Source organism: Zootoca vivipara, chromosome 3 (genome assembly GCF_965207765.1).
Source record: "Zootoca vivipara chromosome 3, rZooViv2.hap1.1, whole genome shotgun sequence".
Classification (NCBI taxonomy): Eukaryota; Metazoa; Chordata; class Lepidosauria; order Squamata; family Lacertidae; genus Zootoca; species Zootoca vivipara.
The window spans coordinates 6,092,591-6,117,673 of NC_142586.1; the positions used below are offsets into that span (position 1 = coordinate 6,092,591).

The following is a 25,083-nucleotide window of genomic DNA, read 5'->3' on the forward strand; positions in this document are numbered from 1 at the left end:
GTAGCAAAAGGAAAAACAAGGAAACAGTCGGGTCACTCAGAGGAGAAGATGGTGAAGTGCAAACAGGGGACAGAGAAAGGGCAGAACTCCTCAATGCCTTCTTTGCCTCAGTCTTCTCCAAGAAAGAAAACAACGCCCGACCTGAAGAATATGGAGCAGATGATTCAGCAGGGGAAACACAGCCCAGAATAAGTAAGGAGGCAGTACAAGAATACTTGGCTAGTTTAGATGTATTCAAGTCTCCAGGGCCAGATGAACTACATCCAAGAGTATTAAAAGAACTGGCAGAGGTGATTTCAGAACCACTGGCAATAATCTTTGAAAATTCCTGGAGAACAGGCGAAGTTCCAGCAGACTGGAGGAGGGCAAATGTTGTCCCTATTTTCAAAAAGGGGAAAAGAGAGGACCCAAACAATTACCGCCCAGTCAGCCTGACATCAATACCAGGAAAGATTCTAGAGCAGATCATTAAGCAAACAGTCTGTGAGCACCTAGAAAGAAACTCTGTGATCACTAAAAGTCAGCATGGGTTCCTGAAAAATAAGTCATGTCAGACTAATCTGATCTCATTTTTTGACAGAATTACAAGCCTGGTAGATGAAGGGAACGCTGTGGATGTAGCCTATCTTGATTTCAGCAAGGCCTTTGACAAGGTGCCCCATGATATTCTTGTAAAGAAGCTGGTAAAATGTGGGCTAGACAATGCTACCATTCAGTGGATTTGTAACTGGCTTACTGACCGAACCCAAAGGGTGCTCATCAATGGCTCCTCCTCATCCTGGAGAGTAGTGACTAGTGGGGTGCCACAGGGTTCTGTCTTGGGCCCAGTCTTGTTCAACATCTTTATCAATGACTTGGATGATGGGCTTGAGGGCATCCTGAGCAAGTTTGCAGATGACACCAAATTGGGAGGGGTGGCTAACACCCCAGAGGACAGGATCACACTTCAGAATGACCTTAACAGATTAGACAATTGGGCCAAAGCAAACAAGATGAATTTTAACAAGGAGAAATGTAAAGTACTACACTTGGGCAAAAAAAAATGAAAGGCACAAATGCAGGATGGGAGACACCTGGCTTGAGAGCAGTACATGTGAAAAGGATCTAGGAGTCTTGGTAGACCACAAACTTGACATGAGTCAGCAGTGTGATGCAGCAGCTAAAAAAGCCAATGCAATTCTGGGCTGCATCAATAGGAGTATAGCATCTAGATCAAGGGAAGTAATAGTACCACTGTATTCTGCTCTGGTCAGACCTCACCTGGAGTACTGTGTCCAGTTCTGGGCACCACAGTTCAAGAAGGATACTGATAAGCTGGAACGTGTCCAGAAGAGGGCAACCAAAATGGTCAAAGGCCTGGAAACGATGCCTTATGAGGAACGGCTTAGGGAGCTGGGTATGTTTAGCCTGGAGAAGAGAAGGTTAAGGGGTGATATGATAACCATGTTCAAATATATAAAAGGATGTCATATAGAGGAGGGAGAAAGGTTGTTTTCTGCTGCTCCAGAGAAGCGGACACGGAGCAACGGATTCAAACTACAAGAAAGAAAATTCCACCTAAACATTAGGAAGAACTTCCTGACAGTAAGAGCTGTTCGGCAGTGGAATTTGCTGCCAAGGAGTGTGGTGGAGTCTCCTTCTTTGGAGGTCTTTAAGCAGAGGCTTGACAGCCACTTGTCAGGAATGCTTTGATGGTGTTTCCTGCTTGGCAGGGGGTTGGACTGGATGGCCCTTGTGGTCTCTTCCAACTCTATGATTCTATGATTCTATTCTATGATTCTATGGTTTTTTGCTAAAAAAATTTATCAAAAATGTAGGGTTGTCTCATACATGGATGGTGAATGCAGTTAGAATCAGCCAGCTTTGTAAATTGTGGTTTTTTTCCCCTATTCATTGTTAAGTCTTATTTGCAGTTTATCCTGGTTCAATCATCATCATAAATAGCAATAATAAATAGTAAGCAACAAATTTATTTATACCACACCTTTTCCTCTGATGAGACTCAAGGCAGCTTACTGGTAAAAGCAAAAACTGCTTAAAACATAGGAAAATCAATAATTAAAATACAATTAAACAAAATAATTAAAATACAATTAAACATCACAATTTGAGGTTAGTAAAAATGAAAGCAAACAATTCTGAGCTCCTCATGGCTGCAGCAGAGGAGGAAAAACGCTGTGCAGGAGCCGGAGTCCTACTGCAGTTTGTCCTCCTTTGCCCTGAAGCACCACATTAGTCTATGTGTGCAATTAAGCACAAAATATGTCTAAAGTAAAACCTTGCAAAAAATTTACTGGCATGTGCCAGTTTCTTGGCATATGCCAGTTGTCAGCTTATTTAGTGTCCCCTACATGTTATTACTCCATATTTTAATCAATATATTTCTAATCAAAAAGCTTCCAAGAAATATTAATTGAACAGCTGTAAGGGCAGTTCAAATTCCTTTAGATAAAGAAATAATTAAGAACAGGAGAACAAGTTATTATGATTTATTATTTATACCCCGCCCATCTGGCTGGGTTTTCCCCGCCACTCTGGGCGGCTTCCAACCAATACCAAAATACATTAAAATATCACAGATTAAAAACTTCCCTAAACAGGGCTGCCTTTAGGTGTTTTCTGAATGTCAGGTAGTTCTTTATCTCCTTGACCTCCGATGGCAGGGCGTTCCACAGGGCAGGCGCCACCACCGAGAAGGCCCTCTGCCTAGTTCCCTGCAACTTGGCTTCTCGCAACGAGGGAACCGCCAGAAGGCCCTCGGCGCTGGATCTCAGTGTCCGGGCTGAACAATGGGGGTGGAGACGCTCCTTCAGGTATACTGGACCGAGGCCATTTAGGGCTTTAAAGGTCAGCACCAACACTTTGAATTGTGCTTGGAAACATACTGGGAGCCAGTGCAGGTCCCGGCAGCCACTCCCAGTCACCAGTCTAGCTGCCGCATTCTGGATTAATTGCAGTTTCCAGGTCACCTTCAAAGGTAGCCCCACGTAGAGCGCATTGCAGTAGTCCAAGCGGGAGATAACTAGAGCATGCACCACTCTGGTGAGACAGTCTGCGGGCAGGTAGGGTCTCAGCCTGCGTACCAGATGGAGCTGGTAGACCGCTGCCCTGGACACAGAATTAACCTGTGCCTCCATGGACAGCTGTGAGTCCAAAATGAAAGCTGTATCTTTCATAATGTTTCCTATGGCCCATCATTTTGAATTTCAGTTTATCAGTAAACATTAAAAACTTCAAAGATGCATATTTTTTAGGATGAGAGCAAAGTGGGATTAGTGTTTCTAAGCTGAGTTGTTGTTTGGATCAGATGTACATGCATAAATAACTTTAATAGGGGTTTATGTTCACTTTTCTGTTATGTCCATTGTTGGCAGATTTGCAAATAAGTAATCAGTACTGACCCGCTTTTGAAATCCCTCCATTTCAAGTATGCCGCGAGGCTTTGTGGATTGAATTAAATCAAGGCAATTTAAATAAACGGGGGAAATGCCAATTTTAATCATGTTTCCTGTTGATTACTTCATATATTTCCTAAGCAGTGGTGCAAATTGAATATTAAGCAAAACTAATTAGGGTATTGCTTATATTGTTTCTTTCACAATAGTCTTGCGTGTCACACTATATATTTTGCAGGCTTTCCTTTTTTTTACAATAGAAGGAATGGGTAGAAACAAGTGTGTGAATAGATTTCTGTTTGCACAACAGGAATTCCCTTCTGCACTGCCCCAAAATCTGTTTCGAGTAGATGTTTAGGGTTTACAGAGGACTGTAGGATGGGGGGGGGGATGACTGCAAAGTTCCACTGAGCAAACAGAAGTCTGTTAAGCTCACTTGTAGACAGTGTTGTATGCAACCCAGTGTCCTTAATATATTTATTTTATAAAACTTAACATGAGTAGCCTTGACAGTTTGAAAGATGGGAAGTATGGGAATATACCGAACCTGAACCCTGGATGATGTTATCATCTTTTCAATATTTTTCATTTCTGTTTCACTTTGCCTTAGCCTAGCCTCATAAAAAGAAGGTGGCAAACAAGAGATAAAATGCTCATGACTGATAGTTCTTTGGCAAAGAGGTTGATTTCATCAGGTGGAAATGAAATTCTTACATTTTGTAAGTACAGTAAGAGTATAAATATTCATATCTGAGAAATCGCCAGACTGATTCAGCTTTTACATAGAAAAATCTTTCTGTGTAAGATGTATTTGGTGGAGGCATTAATCCCAAGGGCTAACATGCTTTTATATAGATGATTTGATAATTAAACAAATTATTATTTAAGAGAAACTTTGTATTTTTTTATAAACTGATTTTTTATATAGAGAAAGTATTGCTTCTTGTTCAATTTGTTTTGACACAGCAAGGGGATTTCTGGACAGGCAAAAGAAACCTAAAATCCCTTTGGACTCTTGGAACTAGTTTCATGCTTCTTTGGATCCGGATCTGTGTTCTATGCTCTGTGTATAACTTTTTACTAATAGTCAGCAGTACTAATTAACTGTATATATGAACAAGCTGTTATTATTCCTTAATTCTGACAGCATGTAGAGTCATAAATCTTATCCAAAGTCATTTTTGACAGTTTTTATAATACTAGAGGTTTACTACTAGTGACACTTAGGTTTGGGGAAAATAAATGCTCAATAAAGTTCCCTAGTTAGTCAGTGGGCATCAATTTTACCTGCTATGGCTTCATGGAATACTGTTTCATGAACAAAGGCATAATGGGTATGTAGCAAATTATCACTAGTAATCTCACTGGTTTTTCCAAGGTCTGGATCAGATTTTGCTTCCTTCCTTCTCCCTTCAATATGATTTAGGTTTTCTTAATTGGCTGCTGACGTGTATACTGTACTGCTACATAGGTCCATTTCTGCGCTGTACCTTTTCCTTTGGCATGCTGTTATCTGGATAGTGCACCTGAGTTGGATAGCTCTTGTGGAACAGAGATGACATTTGGATGATTCCAATTTATAAGCAAATATTTGTGCTCATTGCTTCCAATTTAATATTAGAGGCACAACATTAGTAGCAAACCTACTACTATATAGCAGTGTTAGTGGTCCCCTGATTTACCTACGTGTGCATATATATACAGAAACATTTTTTTTAAAAAAATAGCCATTCCCCCCACATGTCATCAAAAGCAATTTTAATAATGAACAAGTACTACTACTGTTGCTACATAACTTTAGTCTTTTGACTGGAAATGCTCAGAATGTATAGTCTTCTTTATAGAAAATTATAAATTCTGCTTATGGCTGTGGTTTTGGAAGGGCACTTCTCATCAAGTATTAAGTTAACAGTATAAGAGCTGTTCCTGTCCTTTTTTATAATGTGACTGTTTTGCCTTAAAAGGTTTCATATATTGGTAATCAACTTTTCATAATGCCTTTGCCCTGGAGATTGTTGTGTGTTTGTCTTAATTCCAGTTAAGATAAACCAAAGTTGGCCTGGGATTTTGGTTTCCATTTTCTATGCTATCAACTTTAAAATTTAAGTGAAGTGCTTCTTTGTTATTTGACAATAAGGAATCAAACTTTGTGCTGATCTGTTGCAAATCATCTGGTGACCTTCAGATAGATTCCAACCCCACTTCTGCCCACTCCTCCTTTAGAAAATGAATTGAGCTATGGCAACATCACAGTCCAAGCTGGCTTTTAAATATGCTACTGTTTAAATGTCTGTAGAGAGGGTTAAGGCATTTCTCTCTCTCTTTACCACTAAGCAAATAAAATATTCCAGGTGTGTCTGCTCTATAAAAGTGGAGTTATTATATATTCTTTTTAGAGTTCATGTATAGGACCCAAAATTATGCTGCAGGCAGTGAAGGGTTTTTGTTGTTTCTTTAGTTTAGTACAAGTATTTTCTTTAATTGCTTGATTTCCAACATACTAGTATGCATCTGTGTTTTGTACTTTTTGATGTAACATCTGAAAAGGTAAGATATGCTTCTCTCTGCTATAATATGTGTGGACCTGACATGTTTTGGATCAAATCCTTATCATTCTCATGAAAAGCAAAGGATATTTTAGTGAATAAATCTCATTTCAAGTGACTGGAGTATATTCCTAAGAGTCAGGCTAAATTTGTATCTTTAAAGAGAAATTAACATAGGTATTTTTATACAAACTTGTGTAATGGAGCTGTGTTGATGCCTCCCAATGCCCCTGCAACTGACCTCTGGTTCCTTTTAGACCAAAGAAGAGAATCTCTGGCCCTGCTGGTGTTGTTGGACTACATGGTCTATCATTCCTCTCCAATAGCCCTTCTGGCTGCAGCTATTGAGAGTTGAGGTTCTGATAATATCTGGAAGACCACAGATTCTTAACTCCTAATTTAGACCCCCCCAACCCACTTGGTAAAAGCGAGATCTGACCATAGACAACAATGGAGAAATCCAGGAATTTAGTGTAGTTATGAGGGGACAGCGGAGTCTTCCCACCCCACATTACCATACAGAAAGTAGCAGCAAACACAGAGTTCTGTCTCTGGCTTTCACTGTGAACCTGACAGTCCCCCCCACTAGACAATTAGATAAATTGTTTTCTTAACTCCAGTCCCCCAGCCTTGGAAACTTACAGATGATTGCTGCACTGTTTTGGAGAAACTCAAACAAGTCTGTCGTAGTTTTCCATACTGATAGGCATTCAGTCACCCAACTCTGCTACTAGAGCAGTGGTAGGGAACCTCTGGCCTGCAGGTTTCATTTGGTCTGGCAGGGGTCGTAATTTGGTCTGTGAGGCTGTTTTCCCCAAATCTCACCATTTCCCCCACACCTTACATGATACACTTCCAATTGGTCCTTGGCAAGTTAGAATTGCAATGCACTTCCAATTGGTCCTTGGCAAGTTGGAATTCTTGTAAGTGCCAGCTAGCTGCCAATCCATCAATCTATTCCCTTCCACTAATGCCCCTACCATACTTATTGTCTATGCTCATGCAGCAACAAATCCAAAGCACAATACTGTTATAAATTCCCATTGCACCTTAGCCACTACCGGTATGTATCAATAATAATGATGTTCCTAATACAGTATTCTTACCTATGTATGAAAGCCGCCAATCAATACATGGCCTATTGATTATTTGCTCATAGCGTTGTTGGAGCTACTTAGATCTGGACAAATCTGTGGGAAGGGTTTGGCTAAACACCTATAATTGTAATTTGAGATGCTTCACGGCTGTTTTGAACTAGCATGCACACAGATATGTTGTAGCATCCTCAGTGGGCACAGAATACTGGCTATTGTGGTCAAGGGGGAGAGGAATGGAGTGAAGCAACTTAAACCCTAAACCGAAGCATTCTACATTGCAACATTTTGTTACAGGACCCTACTTGTTTTTGTCTACTGTATTTAGACTACTAATGGACACAATTGGTTTTGGAAGGTATCACCTTGTATGGTTACATTTTAAAGTGTCGTGCAACGTAGTATTTTTTCCTCCATTTCTGCAACCTTCCACAATTCAGGCAATCATTTTGTATTAAATACATTTTAACTTTGGAATTTATTTATTTCTGAAGGAAACAGATTGGGTCTCCAGGTGCCCTTCCATGCACATAAGTATTCCTTCAGTGAAAGGAAGAGCTTTTGATCCAATGGAAGCTTCCACTTAGATTAAAATTGGCTCCTCCATTCTATATCATACTACTCTTTTAATCTGTGACACTATCTCACATGCTGTTCCTATGAGTCCCCCAAACCTTGAGAGCAGATTTTTTGAGGATTCAAGTTGCTACATGAGGGAGGGGAAATATGTGAAAATTGCTTTTCTTCTGGGTATGTGTTGGAAGCACCCTTTCTGTTGCTGTGGATGGAAATTATTTCCTAACTTTGAAGAGCTTCCCAAGTTTCACTTGACTATGTTGTGTATATTGAGTTTTTCTGCCACTCTGGTGCTTTTCTTCTGGTCACATGCACTCTTTTAAGGCAGTTGTTGTCCACAGTAGGCATGCATATAGCTGCTTGTAGCAAGCTCTGAAATAGGCATGTATATTGCAAAATGCAACACTCTTAAGAAAACTGAGCTACATATTTGCCAGCAATTGTAGCAAATTTTGGAACTGAGTGGGATTAAGGCAGGCTCAATTTGTAAAAGAGGATCTTTCTGTTTGCATTAATATTGATGGTCATTTCTCCAATGCAAAGGATGAAATTTAAATAGATGCTGATTTAGAAAACAATGATGTCACTCTATCCCTGTTCTAAGGTGCATAACTTTATATTATTTCTAAAAATGTACAGGCTGGTCATTACTGCTCTATGGTGAAGAAAAGCTACTCTGTCATGCTTAGAGACACATATCTTTTATGGCTAGGTTTTGGCTCTAAATACATGATTTGGAACTAAGCCCTCCAACCTTCCAGTTATTATGTGAATGACTATGAGTGATTATTTCAAAATAATCACAGGAACTAGCACAGGGCAACTACTTCCATTATAAGCAAGTGGTATTTCTGAAGGTCTAGTAAATTGTGACATATTTGCTAGCCTACATGGAAAGGTAACTGGTTGTATGTTGATCCATTTGTAATTCTAAATGGCATTGAAAGATCTGATGAAGTATCCCTTAAGAAAGCTCATGCCACAGTAAATTATTAGTTAGTCAATATAATGGAAGGCTGGGTTTTTAAATCAAAGTAGTGGCGAATGGAAAACTGATCTGTATAAAAGGTTGGGGGAAAGACACTTTCTAAATGAACACATGGCTCATATTTTATATAGAGGAAAAGAAGTGTAAAATCTCTATTATGTTACATCTGCAGCAGCAACGCCAGGCAGGTCCGGCACCAGTACCAGGCAGGTCCGGCACCAGCAAGCAGCCGCACCGTTCTTCTGTGAGTTTAATAGAATCAGAAGTAGCATATTCCTTTTAAGTTTAATAGAATCAGAAGTAGCATATTCCTTTTAATTTACTACTATCATGTTTGTCCTTTCAACAGTCCTATGAGGAGGTAGACTACTATTATTTCCATTTTTCAAACAGAACTGCGGCTAAGGGTCACATTTATAGGGAGTCTGTAGCTGAGATGGGACTTTATCTTCTAGATTAAAGTCGAGGTCTCTGTTCATTGACTCTCAAATTAGACCAACCTGAATAAAACTGCAATAAGGAATTAATACCAAACTGAAGTGTACTTGAAGAGGAAAATAGATGTTGAGTGTAGATTTTTTTCATATGGAACTGAATTTTAAAGCCTCAGATATGACATAATTCCATTAACTTTTTCATATTTTTGAATTAGGAATAGGTCTATTTTTGGTCTTGCATTTATGTCTTAACTGTTTAAAACTGATCATTAAGAAAGATAAAAAATCAGGAAACTTTAGCTGCTAAGAGTACAGGGTAATGTTTAGATGGGAGCAAAGTTCAAAAATCTAGAAAAGCACAACTCCAAAAGTGTATTATATTTGATGCATGAGCACTGAAATTCCAAGCCTTAGCCACATTTTAATAGATTCAAAACTGAAGAACCTAACAAGACATCACATGCATTAGAGTTTTCAATGGGAGTTAAAAAATACTACATTATCCTTTTGCATCAAAACAAATGCATTTTGTACCTTAAAGCCTTTTTTATTTTTGTAGATCAATATTCTAGCAAATTTTATGTAAATGTTTGGAGTTTAAATGTACTTTGTCTTGCCTTTCAGTGGCAGAAGACACTTGATGTTACGGATATCATTTGTTACTTACTACCCTTTATTATCTGTTGTATTACTTGTTAAATTTTTAACCTACCCTTCCTCGCAAAGGAGCCTAGGGCAGCAGTTTTACTTGTTTTCACAGTTTGGGCTAGCTTTATAAGCACTATTGTTTTTGTTTTTAAGTCTGTAAGTAATACTAAATTCATTAAATACATGTCTATAGTTATATGTTATTTGCCTTCTGAGGGCTTACAGAAGAGCAGCAGAACATTGCAGTTTCTGTACTAGGCACAAGGGAAGAATGAAGTGCTACATTCCTTCTCCACCAGCCTGTTCATTTGCCATGCACTTGCCTGTGGTTGTCAGGATAGTGCCTAAATACAAGGCTGTTTCAAAATAAAAATAAAAATTAGCCACTTAGGAATACTGATAAATTATGTTAATTTACCTATCTGGTTTGTTTGTTTTTATCATGGAGTGTGGACCTCCAGCTTGAGATCATTTTTCTTTAATCTTGTGTACCTTGCTCATTTTGTTACTTACTCTTCTTTAAGAGACATCAGAACAGCTTATATCCAATGGTGTTCCATCCAGGCACTTCATCTCACACTAGCTAACTTTCTAGTGAATCGTGTGTGCCTGTTCAGTTTTGTTCAACAAAAACAAAGATGAATAGGAGAGTGGTAGGTTTTGTCCTGTTTACAGAGGTTTCTAGGTGGACTTCAGGGATGATTCTAGCAGTGTTCGAAATTAACAAGGCGCCAGGTGCATTTTGCACCCAAATATTGGCCACTTGCAACCAAGTGAAGATGCCTGGGTGATAGCATGGCACTTGACATCTCCGCCATCTGGAGATGCATGCCTGGGGATCATTGGATCTTGACACACACTGATACCCCATCCTGTAGAATTCTATCAGTTATATTTTACACCAGGGGTCCCAAACGTACCTGGCTTCGGGCCGGTGCCTGCAGCGCTGATCGCGTGGCGGGCCGGAGGGTGAGGGAAGCGCATGCGCACACGCTATTTCTGGCACACTTCTGGGTTGGAAACGGAAATAGCTTGTGCGCATGGGCCTCCTCCAACCCGGAAATGACGCTTGCGCATGCGTGCAAGCTATTTCCAGCGCTTTTCTGACCCGGAAGTGGGCAGCCGTGCTATACCACGCTGGTAAGAACAGGTGGCGGGGGGTGTTGTGAGCCGCATAAATGAGCCATGCATGCAGCCCCCAGGCTGTAGTTTGGGGACATGCACAATCAGAATGAATTTCGGGAACCAAAATGCTTTTTCTGGGCAGCCTGAGTAGGAGCCGTGAAAAAATTTATAGTTGATTGTTGTAGCTTGCCTTCACTCATCCCACCCCACTGCCCTGCTCACAGTTGTGAAGAATATTCCTACATTATGAATGGTCACCATTAAGAAAAAGAGGTAGGAATAGGTTTGTGTGTGTGTGTGTGGACTGTCCCTGGATCAAGAGACTTTTCTTCTTTAAAGTTCTCAAAGTTCTTAATCTAGCTGAAGGTTGTCAGATGTTTAACTGATAATCACAATCAGGCCCATCAGTTGAAAAAATAAGACTTTAGAGCCATATTACCCCAAATGGCAAGTATACATTCTGTTTTGGCGACGTCAACCTTAGTTTAAGAAGCCATTTGGCACTTGCGTATATATGAGTTTCCAACACTGGTTTCTAGGCTTTGTTGGAACCACCATATCCCATAGCTCTACCACACATTTATTTAATCACATTACACCCTACCATTCCTCCAAGGAGCTTACATTACATGTGGTTATCCTATATTACCCTCAAAATCTGTTTGAGGTAGGTTATCTGAAAGAGAATATGTATGTTGTTTGCATACAACACTCAGTGCAATCCTAACCATGTCTACTCAGAGTAAGTCCTACTGAATTCAATGGGGCTTACTCTCAAGTAAGTGGAGTTAGGATTGCAGTTTAAGTAAAGGTTTATTAAGCTATGTTTAATCATTTGATTTTTTTTCTAGTGGCTTAACTAGGTTTGTTTACTGTCAAAAAACTTATTTAAACTCACTGTTTGTTGATTTAAAAACCTTAGTTTGTTTTAACTACTGCTTGGCATTATGTGCAAAGCACTGTTCCTTTCTTAACTGTAGATTGTTTGGCCACCCATCCTGGATGCTCATTAAGTCACAAGGCACAAGGCTAGAGCATCTGGAAGACAACCACAAAAAAAATGCATGAAGCAAGCTGCAGTTTCTTTGGTCATCTATGAGTTAACTTGTGGTTAACCATGGCTTAGTGTTGCATGAACAAGTCCACCTATTGTTTCTGAGTTAGAACCATGAGAGTTTTGATGCAAGTACATCTTACTCCTTTGCTAATCAGAGCGCTCTTGAAAATGTATGGGTAGATTGAAGAAAGCATTCTGATTTTGTTTTATGGGGTAAAAACCACTTCACAGCCTGGAATGTATTATTAAAAGCATGTATATGGTGATGGATGTATACCTGCATATTCACACAGGTTTGGAAGAATATACTTTTTGGGGGACAGTGCACTCACATTTCCCCAGAAAATACGGAGAGTGCTAGGATAGACAGTTATCACTAGTATTGTGTTGTTGGTTTTTCAGTGCTAGTAGAACTACAGACTCACTCTAGTAGAAAGAACTGGTACAAAGTTTTGGGAGGAGAGAAGTTAGCACTTGCACAGGACCACAGGAGAGGGTCCTGGTGTGTTTGCGATCATGGTGGCTAAACCCTAGAGGTGTGTGATGCTAGTGGGCTTGGGGGTGGAGATCCACAATCTGTCAGAAGAAATCACTGTCTCCAACTCCTCAGATATGCCTGCCCAAGCATTGCTAGCCAAACAGCTGCCTCTCGTACCTCCCCTGGTTGCACAAGAGCCATATCCTGAGGAGGTAGTTGGGAGTCTCTCAGGTGCTGAGCCGGCCCTTACCCCTTATCCATTGCTTAGAACACAGAATCTCTGGCATGTTCAAAACTCACCCAGCCAACCCAGTAGAAGGACTGATTGTCCAGTCTAGGAACTCAGCTGTTTGCTGTGCTTGCACCACTCTTCAAAGGGTTCAACATATTAGCTCATGCTTAGCTATGCCTTTTGACTCTCTTATACCCACTGACTCCTGTAACCTGTGACTTGCCTTATGTACCAGTCTGATCTGAAAAGAAAAACCTTCAGCAAAACTGGAGTTGTGAGTTCCAGTTCTTTTTCAGTCAGGGAGAGCTAGGGCACTCTGTTATCCTGATGTTGTGGTTTTAGGCATACTGCGCTTATACATAGTTGGTCAGAGAAGTGAAGCATTGCCCATGTGGGTCTGGGCAGAGTTAACCATGTGAGAAAAGCTTGTTGAATATTATGGTTTTAGCCCATGTTACTGAACTTGGCTCAACTCAGAAAGGGTACATTCTTAATGCAAATATATGAATTGGTTCCTCTGACCTTTTTCACCCAGTGATGAGAGAAAGCACAGGTAAGCATCTCCATTTTAAATATAGGAGCATGCTGAATGCATGCTTTCTGGCTTCCTTTTCTGACTTAATCACTTTATTGTCCAAAGGCTGCAGTAAGTGGCAGCTTTGTGGAAGCCTTCATTTTCTGTTACCAGAGCCTGCTATTAGAATATTTATCAATCTTGCTTAGTGCAAAAGATGGTGTCTGTAAGCTCATGTTTTGGGGGAAGAGCATTGTTGTAGGTGAAATCAGCTTAACTAGGTATTCAGCTAGTCACATGGTGAATTTGGAGGATTTGTTAGGATAAAATAAGTTAGTAATCATCTTATACACAAGAAATTATAATACAGTGAAAAATGTTATTTTATGTTTTTGTACCTTTTCTATTGCTATTTTTATTGTTAATGTTCAACTTGGTTTGTGTATAAAACAAACAAAATGTAAAAAAACAACAACCCACAACTATACACCTGTGATTCAATATGGGGTAAACTAAACCTGATTCTGGAAATGAGTCAGGTAAGTTACCTTTTACTTTTACCTAATAGTGAAATTAATGTGTCATTAGCGTGTTACTTTACAGAGTAGCATATGCAAAAAAAAGACAGATTCCTGCTCTTAGGCTCTTGCAATAGTAAATTAGAAGGGAGAGAAGCACAATCCTATGTTTTATCTCTTCCATCCTCCTTGAGCCAAAATTCCTGGCAGTAGCCACTGAATTAAGTGTAGTTTGTATAAAAGCAGGAGTTGCATTAGGTGGCCCAAAATACATGGCAGAAATAGGGGTTCAGTGTTTCCTTTAAAATAGCTGCTAGTTGGTTTGAGCTAATCCTAGACAAAAATGAGTCACATACACTGTATATCATAAGAGGATTGTAAAGAAGTGTTTTGAAAAGTAACTGCAATACAGCTACTCTTGTGTTTATTATACACTACTGTTAAGATTCTCAAACTACCCTGGGTGGGATCCAGACTCAACTTCAGTAACTGATTGGAGGGATGATTTTGGTGATTACTTCCTGTGCCCCCTCTAACCCCTCCCAAAAAAACCCTGCTCTGGAGGGGAGGGTGGGATTACTGAAAATAGTGTCTCCTCCTCCTCCTCCTCCTCCATCATGCTTGTTTTCTAGGGCTCCCACAAAACCCCTGTTGATCTTGGCATTGCCAGTTATTTTAGGAAAGTGGTTAAGAATAAAATGGAAGAAGTAGAAAAGCTGTTCTAGTTCAATAAAATATGCTATGATCACAACTAGACTAAAAATCATTGGTGCTGAAGCGTAACAGTGGCTGAATGCTGTAACAGCTTTAACCTGACCTGATCCTGGCTGTAATCCTAAATCCTGCAATCCCCTTTGCCTTGGTTCATTATCTCTGATGTCTACATTTTTAAATGCTCTGTTCAAGAGGTATTAATCTTCATTTGAATTCCTTTAGTACTGAAGGTCACTTATAGAAGGTCACTTATTTTAACTTATTGGTGAAAATCATAACCATTAAATTTGGACTGGCATGAGATTGTTTAATCTAAACTCTCTACCAGGAGGCTCTCTTTATATACAGCTTTTCCATTTTTTAAACCTCAGATCTTGCCTAAACATGGTATCTTAATTTAAATTATTCTCAAAATCAGAGGTTTTCAACCTTTGGAGTCCACTGCTCCTTTGACCAACTACATTCTTTCTGCGGCATGGCCCAGTTATGTCACCCCTTGCTTGCAGAGCTGGCAGGCTCTCACCCTTTTTCAAACACCCTCCCTTGTGGAGTGTTACCTCAGTCTCCCCTCCTCCCCCTTTTCCCTGGAAGTCCTCTGGGCAGCTACTGCTGCCGTCCACTGCTCTAAATAATTAACAGACACAACTTCCATCTCTTTTTCTGTTTAGTTTGCTGTGGCATCTGAGTTTCAAAACTATAGATTAGCCTTTGCTTTGCTTTCCAAACCATCAGCAGAAACCATAGTTCTGAAATAAGTTTCCACTTTGGTACAGAGGACAAGCGATGCTCATGGTTTCATGTTTTGCCGCCACAACAAACTAGGGGGAGCCTTAAACAGGCAGTCATGGGGAAAGGGAGTGTGTGAGCTCACGACTTGTTTCCCAGTCCTTCAAACCATTGTACTGTTGTATCGAGAGTTTATAAATCAGGATTTTAAAGGGAATGCCTGGCTTCTGGAGTGGGGAGGAATAATTTAGGATGAGCTTTTGACAAAAAGAAGCTCTTGTAAGACTGAGAACAGACATTGAAATTAACATTAGGAGTAGATCATAACTGTCTGGTCAAATGTGCATTTTAAGAATTGTAGCAAGTTCAGAAAAGGGATGTCATTAATTTCTCCCCTTGGGAAAAATTACTTGCAGACTATCTGGCCAGCTCAGAACTACCCTCAGCTACCTTGCCATCTCTTCCTCCCTCCCTCTAGAGAGAACTTTCCCCCAAACAAACCCCCATCTCCAAAAAGCTTTGCTTTGTTGAGATGGAAATCTCCCTCTAAATTGCTGGCTGAAAATTTCTGTTCTGCCAGGCCTATGCAGACAATGAAGAGGTATCTAGGTATCTCCCACAATGGGTTACTGATCTTTGTTTTTAACTTTGCTTTTTTAACTTTTTAACTTTTTAGCATTTTATGCTTTTATTGTAGTTTTGTTTTATTTTTACTGTTGTGAACTGATTTGATACATTTTGGTATATATTTTAATAAAGTAGTATTTATGACATTATATGCTACTAGATTTAGGAAAAAAGCAATAGAGACAAATGGCAAAGTTCAGATGGGGCGGGCTGAGGAAATTGGCAAAAGTTGCTTAACCCTCTTCACCGGTGAGATTCCTTCATTAGCTCAAAAAACCTTCTGTGGATGGAAGGAATGTCTCCAAGAAAGGCATTATATAATATCCATTTTGTGAAGTCTATAACTGTGAATTCTGTTGAATGTCCAAAAGCAGTAAAGACTGTTGCTTTACATTTTCAGAAATTGGAATTTCTAGATTGCATGTCTGGACTGAGGGTAGTGTTGTTTCTTCCTTTTAACCCATAAATGAGTTCTTATTATCGGCAGACAAGTATGGTGTTTACATGATATACAAACTAAAATTTATTTTGAAGGTGATAGGCATATACCGTGTTTCCCCTTTTTAAAGGCGTAGCCATAAAGTAAGCCATGGCAGGATTTTTAAACATTTGCTAAACATAAGACATACCCCAAAAATAAGACATACCTCCATGCCATGTGGAGAGAGACCGCCGAGCGCCCCAACCAGCCAGCGGGACTCAGAACGCTGGCTGCAGCAGCAGGAGGAGGAAGCCTGCCGGCTCGGTGCCTGGAGCCAGCTGCTGCAGCGACGAGCGCGCAGAGCACCCGAGCCAGCGGTCTTGCCTCCGCCTGGCCCGACCGAGGAGACCTGCCTCCCTGCCTCCCAGAACCAGTGGCTGCAGCATGGAGCGCGTCGAGCACTCCGCAGGACCCAACGCTTGTAGTGCTCTGTTGGGCCGGGCGGAGCGCCTGAGCCAGCGGCCTCCGCCTGGCCCGGCCGAGGAGACCTGCCTCCCCACCGTCCAGATCCGGCGGCTGCAGCGTGGAGCGCATCGAGCGCTCTGCAAGACCGAGCGCTTGGAGCGCTCTGTCGCGCCGGGCGGAGTGCCCGAGCCAGCGGTCTCCGCCTGACCCAGCCGAGGAGACCTGCCTCCCCGCCGCCCAGAACCGGCGCAGCGCCAAGCGCTTGGAGCGCCCTGCCGGGCCGGGCGGACCACCTAAGCCAGTTTTTCTTCTTTTTTTCTTCCCTGTTTGTAATGTACAGAAATGCAAACTATATCTTATCATCATCATTAATTAATGTACAGAAATGTAATGTACAGAAATGCAAACTATATCTTATCATCATCAGGTAATTAAAAAAAAAGACACCCCACCGAAAATAAGACACCCTGTGTTTTTTTGAGAAAAAAAAGTTGTAAGACGGTGTCTTAAAAAAGGGGAAACACGGTAAACACACTAAGCTTGTAAGTTATTTGATGCAAGAATACTTAAGTGTTGGGCAAAACTATTATCTTACATACTTCCTTTGTTTTGTTTTTGGCAATAGCTTACCTTACTTTCTCTCTGCCAAGTTTCAATTCCAAGAAGCAACAAAGTGTACGGTAATTTTACTGTAGCGCTTCTTGTGGGAGCAGAGGGAGAATGATTCATTTTGACTGAGATAATAGTAAGGTAAAGGGGGCCCTGACCATTAGGTCCAGTCGTGACCGACTCTGGGGTTGCGGCGCTTATCTCGTGTTATTGGCCAAGGGAGCCGGCGTACAGCTTCCAGGTCATGTGGCCAGCATGACAAAGCCGTTTCTGGCGAACCAGAGCAGCACATGGAAACGCCATTACCTTCCTGCTGTAGCGGTACCTATTTATCTACTTGCACTCTGACGTGCTTTCAAACTGCTAGGTTGGCAGGAGCTGGGACCAAACAACGGGAGCTCACCCCGTGCAGGAATTCGAACCGCCGACCTTCTGATCAGCAAGCCCTAGGCTCTGTGGTTTAATCCACAGCGCCACCCGCATCCCTTGAGATAATATGTCAATACAATATCCACTAAGATGGACACTGTCATTTTACTATGCTAACTCATCCATCAATTCTAGGAAACCAAGACTCCAGTCTAATACCAGTCAACTGCTTCTACTTCCTTGGCTGTAATTTGAGCAGGTGGAGCATTTCTTCCTAATTTCATTGAAACAGTAAAATAGTAAAAATGAAAATTTCACGTATATTATGACCTGTTTTTCAAAGCTGCCTCTTGCCATGCACCATGTTTTCCACGTTCCTTTCCACATTCTTCTCTGTTGGTTCATTGATCTCTCTCTTACCTACAATTTAATACTCCCCTCGAGTAAGTGGGTGTGGGTGTGTGTAGGGACAATATACTTATACCATTCTCTTTTAAGCAATCATAGGAAAATAGTTCACTTTTGAATTTCACACAATGGTTCCTCGGGGTCAGTGTATTTTAAAAGAGAAAAGATTGCTGTGAAATGGTGTGCTGGAATTTCTTCTATAATATTAAGGTGATGCTTCACTTTGCAGACTAATTAGATTTATGCCCACTACAAAATCTCACAGGTTGCTCCAAAGCATACTGGGGCAAAGTAGTGGTGCCTTTTTTCTCCTTTCTTTTAAAGGTTATAAAACCAGCAGTATTTGAATCTCTTTAACACTAATCTGAACTTGGCAGCTCCTTTGATAAGACAAATAAAGAGAAATGTAATACCTTACATTAGTAAAACTCAAGATTAATTTTGAAGGTCACATCTTTACGGCAACAGCCAGATTTCTTGATGCTGCTGGCACCCATCTATTTGGCTGCACTATCTGATGTACAAAGCATGAAAATAAGTACTTTAATTATAAGGAGGAGGAAGCACGACTAATTTTATATATACTCTTCATGCTTAATGCTGCACTGCCCCTGTTGCAGATGCTCCACTACACACAGGTCCTAATTTGCTTGAAAGTGTGGAGGTATAACTTACCTCTGGAACAAAATGTGATTCTCTTACCAACTGAATCCTATTAAATTTATGTCTAGTCATGCTGAGGTAAAATGAAACATTTTATTTTGAGGCAGAAGACTGTAGGTGTCTGTCTTACTTGACTTGTACAACTTCATTCCTACCCCATGGGTTGTTGGTAATAGCACATTCCAAAAAGCAACATGGTTTGGTAGACCACATCACCTCCAAATCAATGAAAAGTATGTTTGATATTTCTCTATATGCTTAGCATTGCTTTTCACTAAAGGTTGGTCAAGCAGGTCATTGTGTTCATTAGCCACCCTGCCTGAACTTATTTTGTCTGTTATTTTTGAATTGCACGTAGGTTAGACTGCTGTGTAGTTTTCAAATTAAAATATTTGTGTTGCATAACTTTTTTCTCTCCGCGTGCTTGCGGACCACATTCTCTTTCTCTCCACTTTTTTTTAAGAAGTGTCATGGCAATCAAACATCTCTTGGACTACAGTGGCCTAGTGATGTGTAGGCCTTAGCATTCATTGTTTCTGATAATAGGGCAAAATAGCTCAGAGGAACATTGTTTTTGTGTTGAAAGTAAATACTTTTAAATGGTCAAACATTTTAAGGGCCTGTGATTTAAACTCTGATGTCTCCATTCCTGAGATCTACTGCTGTGTTAGATCTGTGCATTACAGCCAAGTCTTAAGTTGATTCCTCTCCATGACTATAAATAGTTAGTGAGTCATAGACAACTGCTCCCCAGGTTAAGTGTCTGTCAGCTGTAGACCTCTCTCTCTGTCCTCTGGTTTTCAGTGATCTTAATACTAACCTTTCAGTATCAGGTTAGAAAATCTTCACTGCTTGAAGTCTCCTTTTTCATCTTCCCTCAAAAGTTTGACCAGAGTCCTCTGTCATTAAGAAGAAAAATAAAAACATGATATTAGTTGTGCACTTTTCTGAGCTTGCTATATTACCAGTCTGGAGAGTTGAACATTATTATGCTTCTTATTTTCAGAGGACCTCGTTACAACCTGATACATGCATTGCACCTAAAGAACCCCATTTAATAATAATAATAATAAATTTTTATTTATACCCCGCCCTCCCCAGTCAAAAACCGGGCTCAGGGCGGCTGACACCAACAGAACCACAATAAAACATAAAAACAATTAATTAAAATACAGATTAAAATACAGTATTAAAATTTAAAGTGCAGCCTCATTTCAAGTAGGCCATAAGTGGCTGACACCAACAGAACCACAATAAAACATAAAAACAATTAATTAAAATACAGATTAAAATACAGTATTAAAATTTAAAGTGCAGCCTCATTTCAAGTAGGCCATAAATCCAAGCCATGAGGGAGAAAAACACAGGGGTCAGGCTGAGTCTAACCCAAAGGCCAGGCGGAACAGCTCTGTCTTGCAGGCCCTGCGGAAAGATGACAAATCCCGCAGGGCCCTGGTCTCCTGGGAAAGAGCGTTCCACCAGGTTGGGGCCAGTACTGAAAAGGCCCTGGCTCTAGTAGAGGCCAATCTAGCCATCTAATGACTCGGGATCTCCAGAATATTATTATTTGTGGACCTTAAGGTCCTCCGCGGGGCATACCAGGAGAGGCGGTCCCGTAGGTACGAGTAATACCTTTGAAGTCCGTAATATCCTTTCCCATTCTATCTTAATACTGTGACCAGATGCAGTTTCTAGGGCTTCCATATCAACTTATTTTTTTATCTCACCTTCCCCCCACTGCCCTCAATTGCTCTGTTTACCATTTCATCCAGAAGTGTGGAGCCTCAGGCCTGGGGACCAAATGCAGACTGCCACCCTCTCTTGTCTGGTTCTTTACCTTGACTGTACTGTGTCTTTGCACTGTAGTAATGTATTTTCCTTGCCTGGGTAGAGAGATGTAGTGTAGGAACTGCTGAGTTTGTTGCTGAACTATAGCTTACCGTAGATAGATAGAAGTCACATCTGTTGCTGCACCCACTGCTGGTATGGGGCCCATGCAGGGTTGCCCATGAGGCAATGAGGTCCTCTGGCTGAAATGAATTCATCATCCCTGATCTAACCTGATAAAGAGTTCCGGAGAACACAAAAGCTTGCACCCTATCTTGTGATATTTTGGTTGGTTTTATAAAAAATATTTCCCCAATATGGATTTTTTGGAATAAAACCGCACAGTGTTTGAACATAGTCACTGGTCTACACTCTAGCTAAGCAATGTACAACTATATGGTAGGCACACCTGCATTTGCTCAATTTGGGGTGGTGCATGAATTGTGTCCACCAAGAGAAAGCAGATCTGGCCATAATGACACATGCTACAGCATAATCCTAACCATGCCTACTCATAAGTCAGTTCTATTAAATCCATTGGGGCTTACTCCTAGTCATAGCTGCCAAGTTATCCCTTTTTTTAAGGGATTTTCCCTTATGCTGAATAGGCTTCCTCGCGAGAAAAGGGAAAACTTGGCAGCTATGCTCCTAGTATATTACAAGCTGTATAGATTTGATAGTGTCTGCACTTTTCTCTCTCAGTACTTATGTACTTGGTTATGCCAGAATAACCGAGTTGTGCTATGGTGTTTGTAGAAATAGGTGTGCTTTTATCCCTGAGTGACTTTTAATGTTCTTGGTGCCATCCTTTGCAGTTTCTCTGTGAGTGAAAAATCCCAAACCCAAATCATTGCAAATTAGACAGAGAGTAAAAGAGGGGGTATGAGCACTTCTACTCTGTTGTGACAATGTGATAAGCAGGTGCTTGGGATTAATACTAGATTTCATTTGGTTTTATTTGAGTTTTTACTCCAGATGTTTCTGTGTGTTTAATTGGATTTCGGTTTCGGCTGTTCCATTATTGGTATGTTGTATTTTTTATACAGTCAAACCTTGGTTCCCGAACAGCTTAGTTGTCGAACAAATCGGCTCCCAAATGCCGCAAACCCGGAAGTAAGTGTTCCGGTTTGTGAACGTTTTTTGGAATCTGAATGTCCGAAGCTGCTTCCACTTGAGTGCATGAAGCTCCTGCAGCCAATCGGAAGCTGCGCCTTGGTTTTCGAACGGACTCCCGGTATGGATTAAGTTTGAGAATCAAGATACCACTCTAGTTTGTTAGTGTGTGTGTGTGTGTGTGAGAGAGAGAGAGAGAGAGAGAGAGAGAGAGGCACCAATCAAAAGGGTTAAAGGACCCTCTGGAATACTGTGGGAGATAGCATGGAGGAGGAATTGCAGGAGTAAGGGGTGCTAGGTCAAAACCATCACCCTTCCTCCAGTGAGAGCCTCTCCTAGAGACCCTTCCACCAATCAAAGGAGCTCTGATATTTGCAGGAAGGGTATATTTGGATCCAAATCACTGACTAGACTCTCACTTTGACCAGTTACTGTGCTAAAAGCCTCAAAGATGACTTAAGGGAGGCGCATGCTCATGGTAGCTTTGTATACCCAGGTTCAGCACGTAATTAGGCTTTGGGAACTGTACTCTGAAAAAGCAGTGTTTTTCTTCTGACCCACCTCCATGTTCTTTGCAATTAGCAGCTAGAAGTGATTCGAGCTGTGAATTAGGTTGTGAATTTTGTATGTGAAGACTTGTTAGCTGATGGAAAAATGTATCGCCACCAAAATGTCAGTTTTTTGGATAGGTATTTATTTGGGCTGGGAAGATCGTAGAGAGACATCATCAAAATGGTGACAAAAAAGGGAAAAAGGCATACCTTTTATGCGCTGATAGTTTATTTACAGAATTGTTTATTTAATTCACCTGATTGAGGTGTTTCAAGCTTGCACTCTTTTTCAAAGGCAGCACTGTTAGTTGGTTCTAAAGGCCCAGATTATTTCCATTACCCAAGTGACCCCAAATAGCCAGGAGCTCAGAAGTAACCTGAACCTTTAGAACCACAAGCATTGTACCCTAAAAGTGGTTTAGTCATGCTGGCCACATAACCCAGAAAGCTCTCTGTGGACAAATGCCGGCTCCCTCGACCTGAAAGGGAGATGAGTGCTGCAACCCCATAGTCGCTCTTGGCTGGACTTAACTGTCCAGGGGTCCTTTACCTTTACCTTTTTACCCCTGGAAAAAAGCACACCTGAGGATTCAGTTAAATCAAATGATTATCTGAATAGAATTCTTTTCAGGAGCCAAGAGCTCTGTCTTTTTCTTTTTTTGTTACAAGACTACCCGTGAACTCTATGCATTCTGCTCTGACTCAGCTGAAAGGATACTGTACAAATGTTCAATAAAGGTTATTGAACATTTATTTTTCTAAAAAAAAAAGAGGTGCAGGAACTCACCATGAACACCTCCCTTGTTCTCTTACAATGACAATGGCACCCACCTGAGAGGTGCCAGAACTCAGTTCTGGTGAGTTCCTGATGAAAAACAGCTCTGGAAATGTCACATAATACAATAACATCAATCTAAGTCATTCACACAGTGCACACAATGAAATAAACAGACTTGTTACTGCAATCCATTGATCTCAGTGAGTACTTTGAGTATTACCTGGTTGGCTAGTACTCATAGTGTTTCAGGGTGTTTTTTCCATAAATACCGTGTTTCCCTGAAAATAAGACACTGTCTTATATTTATTTTTCCTCAAGAAGACACACTATGGCTTCTTTTCAGGGGATGTCTTATTTTTTATTATGCGTCCAGTCTCACCTCTTCCTTGGTGCCCTCCAGAACTGCGCCTATCACTATGTCTTATTTTCGGGGTATGGCTTATATTGCACAAATTCTTAGAAATCCTACTACGGCTTATTTTATGAGTATGTCTTATTTTCAGGGAAACAGGGTAGCATGTAAAATCTTGAGATGTATTTAGACTTGGACCTGTTCTGTTCTTACATATTTTATATGTAAATTGATTTAATCTTTTATTAGGAATTTTATTCTTAGCTGCTGATGCTTTTCCTGGGAATAAATTCAGTATATCAGGAATCATTATTTATTGTATTTCTGCCCTACTTTTCCTCCCAAAGGAGCCCATGGTGACAAACATCAAAATGTTAAAGCAATGCAATTTTAAGTAAAAAAAATAAGCATATTAACAATATTTTAAAATAATCATTTAGAGCATCTAAAAACATTTAAATAATAATGTACCTCACAGTTATTAATTTCAAGGTTGCCATATCCAGTAACTATCAGGCATCAAATGCTTAAGTAAACAGGATATTTTTGAATAGTCAATAATGAGGGATACAGCTTAAAAGGAAGGGGATTCCACAAACAGAGAATAAGGCCTTGTCGCAGATCTGTGCCAACATGGCAGCAACGAGAGGTGGCACCACTACCTATTAATGACTTAGAATGAAATATCTGGTGTATGTGGTTTTGGAAATGAAAACAGGAAACAAAAATAGGTATATAAAAGATTATTATGTAACTTTACAAAGAGTCTATAAAGGTGCATTTTTAACTGTGTCCCCCCCCTTTTTCCCCAGGGAAATGAGGCAAGCTACCCACTGGAAATGTGCTCACATTGTAAGTTCAAACTTATGTTAACACTTTTTTCTACTAAGCTATGATTTGAAGGCTGTATATAACGTAATTTTAACATCTTTATAACTTATTTCGTAATTGTATGAAGTATGTTTTAGTGCAGTTTTTAAGTTCTTGCTTTCTTACAATGTATACTTCTTCAAGTGAACAGATCTTGGTGGTGTGGTGGGAGGGGGGCTGTGTGGGGAGGGGAGAGGGAAATGAAATCCCATTGTGTAAGTGGAAGTACACTTGCACAACATTGAATTGCACCCTTAAGTATTTATGGTAGAGTCTAAACCAGCAATTAAAAACCCATGCTAATGTGCAGAACGTGCATCTATTCTAGTACATCATGTGTCATGCTAGCTGTTCAGAAACCTCCTATATATCCTGAGACCTGTGAATGTATCTGCCCTCCACAAAGAATCATCTTGCCAGACAGGGCTTCCACCTCACAGGGAGACACACTTTTCACGCCAAGACTCTTCCCTGCCCCCTCTGCTCATGTTGACACCTTACACATACACACAACAGTGTTAGTAGGGCTGTTCATGCCCCCCCATCCATTTCAATTTGGATTTGGTAATCCGGATTGGCCCAGGGGTGATCCTGACTTGATTCCAGAATTGAGATGGTGATCAGGAAAAACTAAACAAAAAAAAAGAGAGACAAGACAATAAACTAACCACTGCTAATAGAATGAGGGCCTGGTAGTATAGGAAAGAATTACACGCACCAAGAGAACAGCTGTGCTTTCAAAAATAGGGCCAAAATTGGAGGAATGTGTGACACTGCCCTAAATAAGATAAGACAGACAAGAATCAATTATTATTTTTAAAATAAGAGGATGGGACTGCTGGTTTTCTTCCATCCTTTCTTTCCCCAGTCCAACCTGGGTATAAGGCTGGAAAGGACAAGAGGAAACTCAGACAAGCTGAAATATTAACAAAACCACCAAACTAACTGATCACCAACATTTTCAAACATTCTTATGTCTGTT

General features: G+C 40.5%; 1 protein-coding gene across 2 annotated transcripts in view; it reads left to right on the plus strand.

The window, feature by feature from the left end:
- Window positions 1-25,083, plus strand: part of PPP3R1 (protein phosphatase 3 regulatory subunit B, alpha) — a 42,818-nt gene that overhangs the window by 7,352 nt on the left and 10,383 nt on the right. Inside the window, exons 2-3 of one of the 2 annotated variants that reach the window (XM_088665524.1) lie at window positions 8,772-8,840; window positions 24,044-24,083. In XM_088665524.1, coding sequence (XP_088521650.1) covers window positions 8,772-8,840; window positions 24,044-24,083 — 109 coding nt within the window. The remainder of the gene's footprint in view (window positions 1-8,771; window positions 8,841-24,043; window positions 24,084-25,083) is intronic. The other variant, XM_035110288.2, reaches the window with a different exon arrangement.